The following is an 11,540-nucleotide window of genomic DNA, read 5'->3' as shown; positions in this document are numbered from 1 at the left end:
TTGCTCCAGACCTGTTGAATCAGAATTTCGGAGGTGGTGCCCAGGAATCCCCCGCTGATTCGTCGGGAGTCACCGCCGGGCTGGGATCCGGCGATTGGTTCACCTCGCTGGTCTTCCAGATGAGGAGTGGCTGGACCGTGGCCAAAGTCACACAGAAAGCGCAGGTGGTGCCTGCGCCCTCGAGCAGGAGAGCCTTGCTCCGGCAGGTGAGACCCGGGGTCCTTAAGACTGTGATTAAATTTAGCTTGAAATCCTAGCTCTAGAAAGCATCTCTCTATATAAATATGTAAATACATATACCCCTCAGAGACCTAGCCTTTCCCCGGGATAATTAGCAATTCCCGAGGCAGCAGAAGACAGTAGCCCGGACCTGACTAATGGCCACAATATCAGGACCTCGGGCAGGCAAAAGAGAACATCTTTTTAAATATGTTTTTATTGATTTTTAGATAAAGAGAGAGGGAGAGAGAAACACCAATGAGAGAGAGAGAAACATCAATCAGCTTCCTCTTGCATGCCCCTATTGGGGATCTAGCCTGCAACCTGGGCATGTGCCCTGGCTGGGAATCGAACCCAGCACCTCTTGGTCCATGGGATGACCCTCAATCCACTCAACCGCAGCGGCCGGGCAAAAGATAACGTCTTGACCTGAGTTATGTTTCAGTTCTGAGCCCCAAGGTCGAATGACCCCCTGGCTACTCTCCCATGAGACTGGACAGAGAGACCCGAAGAGACCTCAGAGCTGTCCTCCAGGCCTGAAACAAGAGCCACACCTCATCTCACCTCCGACCAGTCAGCTCCCAGCACCACCTGAACCCCAACCCACGGTGTTGTGTCGTTGCCCTACAGACCTGTAGCCTCCTCGCCATCAGGGAGGTTGGGCTTTGGAGTGTTAGCTTTCCGTTCCACTGCTAATGAAATAGCGAGTGTTTCTCCACTGCAGTTCTTGTGTGCAGAGCTTGGCCCTGCCGCTGCGGGTGCACAAGCTCTCTCTGTTCCATAGCGCAGGCTCGTATGATAGCTCATAGTCCAGGCTGGTACAGGCTCTGGGTTCGCGGTTAGAACCCAGGCTCTGCTTCTCACTGTGTGGCTTTGGGCAAGTTACATGACCACTCAGAGCCTCAGCTTCCCCATGGGGATCGTGACACTGAGCTCAGTGTGGGGGGATTAAATGAGATCGTGGGCACAGCGTGTCCTGGTCAGTGGCAGGCGTGGCTATGTAGGCACGTAGCTAGATGGCAGCACGCCCCAGGCCTCCAGCACTGTTTAAACTGCAGAGGACTTGAGACCCCAGAGTCGAAGGGATTTTGATGTCTCGAAGGCGAAAAACTTGGATCTTGTGGAAGGAGTCAGAAGACCTGATGGCATTTGGTCTCAACTCTGTCTCTTCAGAGAGTTTGAGTGTCAGGGCAGTGAATGCTGTTTGCGCTCGTGTCCGATCCCTCAGTCCTCTTCGGACGTCAGTGTGGCCAGGTGGACAGCCCACGCGTGCAGGCGTGCTGCCAACTCCTGATGGAGTGCGTCGGTGCCTCCCTGTTAGTCCACCTCAGAGCTTTCTCTAAAACCCGACAGAAGGTCGCTGAGCTCAGGGCGAGCCCAGCCAGTGTCCCATTCTCTCTCGCTGCTTAACAGAACAGCACAGAATGTAGAGGCTTAGAAGGACACCAGGCCTGACTGCGGCTCGGGGGTGGCTGGGCCCGGCATCCCGGATGGCGCCCTGGCTGCACGTCCCCTCTCCCGTGGCTCCTGCATGAGGCTGGTTTGCTTCTTCACAGCAAGGGTTTCCTGCACGAGTCTGGCTGCTCCGAGAGCAGAAAAGCAGAAGCTGCTGGGCCTTTGTGATGCACAGAAGGTCACTTGCACATTATTCTGTTGCCCCAAACAGTCCCAGGGCCGGCCACACACAGGGGAACAGACTCCATCGCTAGCTGAGGGACTGATCGGTCACTCTGCTGACCAGAATGTGGGGTGGGAAATACTGTCATGGTCATTGACGGTCGGTCACAGGCAGCCCGGGTGGGAGGAAGGAGGGGATTGTGCCCCTAACCAGTGAGGTGGGAACTGGTGGGTAAATGCAGGGTTCTGTCCCTCCGAGGGACAGTCCTGTCCTATAGCAGCAGGTTTTTTAGGGGACCGCCAGCAGGACCGGGGCCCAGATGCCCACAGTGGACCAGCTCAACAATGCCCCTTAACTGCCTGCTGCTCTTTGCCTATCTTTCTCTCTCTCTCCCCTTCTGCTACTTCCTCCAAACATCCTGCTCTCAGGCCTTCCTCTCCTGAGAAACCAAACCAAGACACCCCGTTTCTTTGTTTGCAAAAAGCCCCTTGCCCAGCCGGCGTGGCTTAGTGGTTGAACATCGACCCATGAACCAAGAGATCACAGTTCAATTCCTGGTTAGGGCGCATGCCCGGGTGGGTTACGGGCTCGATCCCCAGTGTGGGGCGTGCAGGAAGCAGCAGATCAATGATTCTTTCTCATTGTTGATGTTTCTATCTCTCTCTTCCTCCCTTCATCTCTGAAATAACAACAACAACAACAACAACATATATTTATTTATTTTTTAAAAGAAAAAGAAAAAAGCCCCTTAACAGGGCTGTAAAATGGCCCCCTGGGCTGTCGAGTAATCTGGGAATGGATGTGGAAGGGCTTTGCAAGCTGGCCCCTGGGAGCTGAGGTGAGCGGCCACTTGGAGCACAGGTACCCAGAAGGAAGCATGGAGACTAGGGGCCACTGGTGGGGGGTGGGGATCCTGCCCCCCAGGGGACTGGGGGCCACTGGGATGGTGAGAGGTGAGGACAGAGAGGTGTGGGGAAACACGAAAGGGGTGTGTCAGAGGTACTTTCTGGGGTGTGGAGAAATAAGGTGTGCTGTGTCTCTGTCCTGCCCACCACGTTCAGGTGACTTAGCGAAATTAGGTGACTCATCAAGCCACCGCAGCCTGCGACAAGGCCCCTTAACAACATCCACCCGGCTTTGCTGGAACTTGCCCTCGTGGAACGAGCCCTGTGGATTTGGCCTCTGCCCCGGGAAGAGAGGGACTGAATTACCAGCAAGAGCTCAGGCCTCAGGCTAATTCACCTCCATTTGGTAAACGCAGACCAGCTGAGCCTCCCTCCATGCCAGGCCCAGAGGTGGGGATCCAAAGGTGAACCAGCCATGTCCCTGTCTCTCTGGGCTCCCGGGAGGGCGGGGTGTGAGGCCTGGAGACAGGAGCAGGAAATGGCACAGAGGCGGCAGGCTCCCTGTGGGAGGTGCTCTGGGCTGGGGGAGGGACATCGAACCCGGAATTTGGAATGGAGGCAGGTAATGCTGAACTCTTCCCAGAGGAGCTGATGTCCACCTTGAATCCCAACAGGTCTTAGGGCTTAGCCAGGAGCAGGGAGGGCTTCTTCCTGGCAGAGGAAACTGCGTGGCCTTGGGGAGGCCTGGCTCATTTGAGAAACTTTACTGTGGCCAGAAAGAGGTGGAGGAGGGCGGAAGATGAGGCTGGAGAGAGGTGGGCCGGGAAGAGCAATGGGAGCCCCCTGGAGTCTGAAGCAGGAGAGAAAGGGGTCGGTTTGAGTTTAGGATGCATACTGCTGGTTGCAGCGATGGCCAGGTGGAAGGGAGCCCAGCTAACGGGGCTCATTCATTCATTCAACAAACATCTGTGGCCCCCCTGCTAGATGGTAGGCCCTGTTGTTGTGTGGGGGTCTAGGTGAGGGGCCATGGTGGCCTGGATGGTGGCCGTGATGGAGAGAAGGGACAGGGAGGTGAGGAGGCACTCTCACTGTTACACAAACACATCCTGGGAGGTCCCAAACTGGCATCCGCTTCCTGGACCAGTTGTGAATGAATTTGGAAACTGGGGACTGATTATTTCAGGGGTGGAGCGCTGATTGGCAGGGCCGAGCCCACACTTCAGGGGCCCACAGCGGCGAAGCTCTGCCTCCTCCTCCTGCCCCCGACTCCAGGATGCTTCCCCCCAGTCGGGCTGAGGACGCCAGCACTGGCCCTCGCCAGTCAGGGGGTGAACCCCAGGACTTCATCAGTCCTGGCAGGGAGTGAAGGGACTCCTCCAGGACCACAGGGAAGGCAGAGGCCCGGCTGGGACACAGCTCGTGCTTCTCTGTTTCTGTGCTTTGCACGCCCTCAGCCTGCAGACTCAGAGGGTGGGAACTGTCTCCTCCAGCAGACTGTGGTTTCTGAGGGTGTCTCCCCCCTCAGATTAGGAACTTCTGGGAGGTGGCATGAGGAATGGTAATGCAAGTCAGGAAAGCTGCTTTGCTGCTGCTTAATAGTTTGAATTTGCAATAATAATAATAATAATAATAATAATACCTGGTGTGAGGATTAAAATACAAAATGGAGAAGATCGAAAGATCCTTGAGAAATATGGACAGGATATAAATACCAAGCACAAACCATGAAAAATGGCCAGAAGTGAGAGCAAAGGGAACCAGACCAGAAGCTCCACGAATGCAGGGGTCTCTGTCCATTTTACACCTTTGTTTTCCAAGTGCCCAGAGCAGAGCCTGGTACATAGTAGGTGCTCAGTGAACATTCTTTGAAGAAATGAATGGGGTGATGACTGTGGAGAGCAGGGTGTCAGTTCACTACGAGGGCAGGGAGGCTGCTGGGATGTAGCAGGGAGGGCCAGGAGCCAGGAGGCTGCCGGGAGCTGGCCTGCTGGAGTGGGGATGTCTGCCCCAGAGCCCCATGTACCTCTGGGGTTGAACAATGTACCCATGAGCCTGTAGGCCTCTTACCCTGATCCCACTGACCTGGGTTATGAATCTGGAGGCAGCAGAGGGAGTCCCCCACCAGGGTCCTCTCCCTTGACTCCTAAATCACCTCCCATCCCTGACAGCTCTGCAACATGCAGGGGACCCTCCTATCCTATGGACCCCTCAGGAACTCGGGGTGCCTCCCAGGCCACACCCTCTGCTCCGGCTGCTGTCGCTCCCTTTTCCAGACCTTTTGCTCAGAAAGCTCCCATCTAATCTTAGCCACCGTGGCAAGGCCACACCTCCACCCCAACCCCCCATTTGGGCCTTATCACCCGTGAGCACAATTCCGTGAAGCTGTGCCCCAGGAGTCACTTCCGTAACTGCGAATGGGGCTGAGTAACCTGAGCCACAGGGAAGTACACACAGAGCTGTATTTGTCAAAGGACTTGGTGAAATGGGCAAGTGCAAAAGAAAGGTAGTGCTTAGTGTGGCGAAGTTACACAGGAGAGAGGGGGTTGGGGGGGAGAGGTGGAGGGATTTGGGCAGAAGGAAGGATGATATAAAGCAGTTAAGAATTGGTTGGTGTTTTAAACAATGATCCTTGGGAAACACATCTACAACCTCATGAAAAATGTGGCTCACTCCTGAAATCACAAAACTTTTCATGTTTTCCCACAGACTCAAAACTGAAGCTGGCTGTCCCATGTGGTGTTGGGAAGAAAGCCCCGGAATTGTCATAGAAGGTGCCCACCTCAGTGACCAGAGCCAGCTGTGTGGGTTTGAACCCAGGCTCCCCACCTGTCCAGATCTTGCACAAGCACCTTCAGGGCCTATTTCCTCGCCTGTAAAATGGGGATGCATCACCCACCTCTCTAGCTGTTGCAAGATCAAACGAGTTCATGCACATACGACTGAGTCAGAGCCTGTAGGACAGCGCTGGGCAGACCGTCTCATCACCCCCAGCTCCCTGTCCTCAGCTCCATCCTGTTCTTGGAGCCCTTCCCTGTCCCCACTCGGACCTGCCAGCTGTCACCTCCTTCAAGCGTGTGCTCTGCCCGCCTCATCGTAGGTAGCCTGCCCTTCCCCATTGCCTACCTTTCACTTTTTCTCCCTCCAGACCCCCCAAGTCTCCTCGTGACCCCGAGGGTGTTCTCTGCCCTTCCCCACCTTCCCATGCCACCTTGCCCCCCACCCCTGGCCCCTCCCCCACCACAGCACAAACCAGGCTGGACTGTCCATCGCATGTTTTATTGTAAAAATGTTAAAATAAATTACATCTGACATCATTGCCGGCATGTACATACAAGTGTGTGTGATTCCAGGTCAGCCAGTGACACCCCAACAAGGTGGGGTGAGGGAACGAAGACATATTAAAACATTTCACAGAAAAACAGGGCGCTCCTTCTCACCCCACTGTCCAGCCAGCACCTCCCTCAGCTACAGGATGAGTGGGGGTGTGGACACACGTGTCCATCGCTGTCTTCACAGGTTGGGTTCTGGCCCTGTGTGGTCCTACAGTATTAGGGAGGGGGCTGAGCGGCAGAGAGGGTGTTGGGGGTCAAGGGTGATCACTCACTTCCTGCCGGACATCCATCGGCCGTGACGGGTGCCCTCCCCAACTCTGCTCAGTGCTCCTCCCCCCCGCCCTGTGTGGGGACTCATGACCTTGGCTGAGGTCACCAAGGAAGGCCCAACTGAGTTAGGGGCTTAGAGGGGGAACACTGAACATCCCAATCCTTGGGACCTTGCTCTTTCTCCTTCTCTCTCCTTTGGCTCTAATGCCAACGACAGATGCCAGGGATATAAAAACAGCAGTTTATGTAAAAAATAGCAAACCATGCAGGACAGTGGGCCGGCCCCAGAGTGTCCATCATGGAGAACCTAGGAACCCTGCCAGCCCCACCAGAAACAGTCTGCGTGTTTTCACATTATCTTTAGCTCCCCCATCACATCCTTCACACACACACACACACACACACACACACACACACACACACACACACGTACGCTGGAGGGAGGAGCTTGATTCACATATTTGGCCATTCCCACTGCTGGGCCAAGAGCAACCTGGGGAGCAGCGAGGTCCTTGTTCTGGGCACAGGGAGACAGGAGGCGGGCAGAGCTGAGCTGGCTCCTGCAGCTCCCTGGTCACCAGCTCCAGGAGCCCAGCCCCAGAGGCTGTGGCCTTCCCCTTCGCTTCCTCCCACCACTTCCCTGGAGACAGAAAGCCCGCATCTACCATCTGAGACAGGGACTGGTCTCCCAGCGGGGCACAGTCCCCAGTGAATCATCAAGATCTAGGACCTCAGCCAGCATGGGACTTGCTCCCACAGCAGGAGTGTTTATCTCTTCGCTCCCTCCCCCAGGCAGTCTCTGCCCCACAGTTTGCAGAGGGGCCAGACAGGCAGACAGGGGGATGGGGGGAGGGGGGGGTACTTAAATTCTTGCCCCAGGCAGGGCCCTGCTCCTGCAGAGGCCTGAAACGCCCAGCCCCCACCCCTCAGCTATACTTCCTGCAAAGGCAGGGCCCACCCTCTCTCCGAAATGCATGCCAGTCAGTGCGGAGCACACAAGCTGATTAATACTGGTCAGCTCAAGTGGCCTCGGCCCGCCCTAAGAGAACCGTGTGACATTCTCAACCGCATGATGGGTGAAGGCCCACGCAGTGCAGGCCTCCTGGGGGTCAGTCCTGCCGGTCCACCCGTGCCCGAGCCATCGAATAAACCAGGCGTGCTCAGGACAGACGCCTCCCACCGCCAGGGTGCCGCTCAGCCGAACAGAGGCCCTGTCCTGGGCGTCACGCTTGGCAGGCAGCAGCTAGCTGGAGGGGAAGGAGGCGAGAAAGGCCCCTGGCCCCCCACTCCCAGTTCCAGGGGTCCCAGGCTCGGCAGGAAGGCCCAGGATGAAGGTAACGGACGCCATCAAAGGTGGAGTGGGGGGCCGGCCCCCTCTCACGTGCCCCTGGGGCAGTCGGCCTTGTTGTACTCGTTCATCAGCTGTTCGTAAGGCACAGAGAACTCCGACTCGGTGCTGGTGAAGGTGGACTCGTCCGAGGAGGGGAACTCGCCCAAGTTCAGGGGCGCCTGGGCCTCTGCCTCTTCCTGGGGCGGCTCCTCGCCGGCCAGGTTGTCCTCCAGCGAGGACTTGGACGTCTCCTCGTCCAAGAGACCGGTCTCCTCATTCACGAAGGTGATGTTGGGGTTCTGGAAGATGAGCGGGTGGTAGTCCTGGGCGTCCCACGGCTCGCCCTCCTCGCTGATGCGGTCCAGCTGGTTAATGAACACCTCAGAGGTGGGGGAGCTGCCTTCGGGGGGCCCGGCCCCAGCCTCCTCACTGGGGGCCCGGGACACATGACCTTTGCTCCTTAGCGTCTGGGACACCTCCTCCAAGCTGGGCACCCGGTTCTTGGAGTAGAACACCAGGGGGGCCAAGGAGGCGGGGACGCCTGGCAGCCCGTCCGCCTGAGGCCCCGGGCCTGGTCCCAGTCCTGGTCCCGGTCCAGGTCCCGGTCCAGGTCCAGGTCCAGTTCTGGGCCCCGTCCCCGGGCTCCTCTCCCCAGCCCCGCTCGTCTTCATCGCCTTCTTCCCAATCTGCTTGATGAGGTCGTTGTAGGTCTCCTCCTTCTTGGACAGGAAGCTGAAGATGTTGACGTCCTTGGAGGCCGTGCCGCCCGCTATCTGCAGAGCCTTTTTGGAGTGCGGGGAGCTCTCGAAGGACTCCTTCCGCCGCCGCCGCCGCTTCTTGATGGCCTTGTGAACCTCCACGAACATGCTCACCTTCCAGTTGACAAAGAGGGACAGCCAGGCTAGCCCCAGGTAGATCCAGAGCTCCACGAAGTAGCGGTACAGGGCGTGGTAGTTGGCGCTGGGGTTCACACCTGAGGACAGAGCAGGAAGCCCAGAGGGTCAGGAGGGGGTCCGCGGGGCCCCGCCAAGGCCACAGCCTCTGAGAGTGGGCACAGCGCCAGAACACAAGGGGACGCGTGAGAAAGGCAGGAGGCCTGGGCTAGAAGCCGGCCTGCCCCAGGCGCCTGCCTGAGCCACAGTTTCCTCCACTGCCAGCCGTCAAGAGAGTGGTTTACTGGGCAAGGGCGGCTGCAGGGAGAGGGCGGGTCAGGGAGGCTGGTGCTGGAGCCAGCACAGGGCAGGGCAGTCTAGAACGTTTGCCTTTCAGTTAGCCACCCCTACCCCTACCTGCGTTGTGTACTTTTTTGGTGTATTTGTTACAGTTCAGCTAAAACTAGGATGGGAATTAAGTGAGGCAGCTCGGACTAGTTTAATGGAAATGAGGCTGGTGGTTGGGCCGGGGGCTATGAGGTGCTGCTAATCTCACTCAGGTCTTGGGCACAAGCAGGTGTGATGACAGCCAGGGCACACACTCAGGGCCAGGCCCGTGCTCAGCGCTGGAGGACAGTAACTCATTTTAGCTCCACCACCCTGGGAAGTAGGCACTATTCGTTTTTGTTTTGTTTTGTTTTTTTAATGTACATTTTTATCGATCTCAGAGAGGAAAGTAGAGCGATGAGAGAGAATCATCCATCGGCTGCCTCCTGCACGCCCCCTACTGGGGATCAAGCCTGCAACCTGGGCATGTGCCTCGACCAGAAATTGAACTGTGACCTCCTGGTTCATAGGCTGACGCGCAACCATTGAGCCACGCCAGCCGGCTGTTTTGGTTTTGTTAACCCGTTTTACAGATGAGGACACTGAGGCAGAGGTGGGTGTCTTCCTGGAGTGAGAAAGGGCTCCGATACCCTCCCTGCTTCTGCAGCACAGGTTTCCCCCTCACCTGCGCCGGGCCCCAGCAGCTGCACACTGCAGGACTGTGCCTTTGTCTAAATTTATCTCCGAAACAGCAGGCCCAGCTCTGCCAGGTCAGAGCGGTGTCCAGGCCTCTCTTTCCTGCTCCTCCCCTGCCGCAGCCACCCCCTGCCAGCATTCCGAGTCTCCACTTACAACGGGGCAGAGGGTGGTGACCTGACCCTGCCCCGGCCCCTAGGGGCAGAGGCTGAGGTCGACTGGGCAGGACAGCAGGCTTTGGGGGAACAAACGTGGTGTCAAGAAGATTAAGAACCAGGATGCTGGGCAGGCCGCAGGCACAAGTACTATAGAGTGACCGAGTGGCCAGACAAAGGGGCCAAAGAACCTTATCTCCCGCCCGGATTACGTAGGAAGGGGCGGGAGGGAGTGCCCGGGCCCCAGCAGCCTGGGAGAAAGCCTCTCTTGTGTTTAAGCTGCCAGTAGAGAGAGCAAGTTTCGGGCCCCTGAGCCAAGCCCCTGGGACTGCTCTCTCGGTTCCTATGAAGGATGACCGCTGTGACAGCGAGGGGCCTGGGCAGCAGGCCCAGACCTGCAGGTGGAAGGTCCACCCGTACCGAGTGCCCCTAAGCTTGGGAGATGGACACGCACTTGCCTTTCCCAGCGGCCAACCTGCTGGGAAGAGACCAGATGCTAAACACAGAGAGCGGAGAGGAGGAAGCCTCGTCCCAGGAAAGGGCAGTGGGCGTCTCCTGCAATGACTCTGAGCCTTGCTCGCCTCTTGCAACTGGCAGGGTAGGGCTAGGACCCCACTGGGCGGAGGAAGTGGCCTGGACACAAATGCCCACTGGGGCTCCCCATGAAGGTCAGCTGAATGGAGATTGGAGAAGCAGAGAGGGAGGGAGGGGACGCAGAGGCAGGGGGTGGGCGGGGCAGAACTCACCAGCCACGAAGTCGCCGAAGCCGATGGTGGAGATGGTGATGAAGGAGTAGTAGAGGCCCTGGATGTAGTTCCACTCCTCGGTCACCATGAACACGAAGGGCGGGATCACCAGGTGGACCAGCACGCCCCACACAATGAAGATGGCCGTGCATGTGATCTGTGCCTTCCGCTGGTGAGGGGGCGGGGAGACCCAGTCAGACAGCGATGGTGATGAGAGGGGGTCCCAGCAGGGACACCCAGAGGGCCGGGGAAGTGGCCACCGGGGAGGCCAGTGGGGCACCACACCTGGGAGGAGGCTCACTGGCCGGGGAAGGAGGGGAGGGGCAATGTTCCAGCCCGACCCAGGAGGGCAGGGGCTCCGAAACTGCCCCCTTGCTGTCTAACACCTCTGTCCAATTCTTGGATCTTTGCCACCCTCCCATCTCCTGCCAGGGTCCCCCCACCACTTCTGCCCAGCACCCGGGGTGGGACATACCAGGCTCATGCCTCTCTTGGTGAGGAACTGGCCCAGCCGCTTCGCGCGTCCCCCGAAGAACTTGCCCAGGGCATTGATCCACGTCAGGCAGAGCGGCACCCCGAAGAGACCATAGAAGACACAGAAGAGGCGCCCCGCGGGGGTCTTGGGGGCCACGTTGCCGTAACCTGAGGAAGAGAAGAAGTGAAGCTAAGAACAGAGCCAACGCGGGGGTAATGGGCCCAGGCTTGGAGTGGCCCTGCCTCCATATCTCTGTCTCCGCCCCGCCCCCTCTCTCTCACTCACACACACACGCACACACACACACACACACACACCATGAGGGAGACTTGTTCTCTAAGATCACTTGCTCTTGATCTAATATCAATACTTGGGAAATGGCATTCCCCTTGATCACACTACGACCACGACCACTTACAGCACTTACGAGGGCGTGGGCTGGGCCTCTGCCATCAGACCGGGAGCTCCCTGAAGGCAGACGGAGCCTCCACCCTCAGCGAGCCTTCTCCTAGTCTGAATGAGCCGTGTGCAAACTAGAAAAAGACACCCTCTCTGGGTGGCGACCCCAGAGGCGCTGCGGCAGATGGTCTCCTAAGATGGACACTCTTCATTCCTGCCCTTTTACGCAACCTGCTGCTCGCATCGAGCTGGCGTC

General features: G+C 57.8%; 1 protein-coding gene across 1 annotated transcript in view; it reads right to left on the bottom strand.

The window, feature by feature from the left end:
• Positions 1–5,939: 5,939 nt before the first annotated feature.
• KCNK5 (potassium two pore domain channel subfamily K member 5) overlaps positions 5,940–11,540 on the bottom strand; it is a 35,374-nt gene continuing 29,773 nt past the window's right edge. The window contains exons 3-5 of the mRNA XM_006775882.2: positions 10,886–11,052; positions 10,411–10,579; positions 5,940–8,587 (exon numbers count right to left, since the gene is read on the bottom strand). Of these exons, the coding sequence (XP_006775945.1) occupies positions 7,662–8,587; positions 10,411–10,579; positions 10,886–11,052 (1,262 nt within the window). The 3' untranslated portion in view covers positions 5,940–7,661. The remainder of the gene's footprint in view (positions 8,588–10,410; positions 10,580–10,885; positions 11,053–11,540) is intronic.

The sequence above is a fragment of the Myotis davidii genome, unplaced genomic scaffold, assembly GCF_000327345.1.
Source record: "Myotis davidii unplaced genomic scaffold, ASM32734v1 scaffold289, whole genome shotgun sequence".
Lineage (NCBI taxonomy): Eukaryota > Metazoa > Chordata > Mammalia > Chiroptera > Vespertilionidae > Myotis > Myotis davidii.
This window is presented reverse-complemented; position numbering and strand designations above follow the sequence as displayed.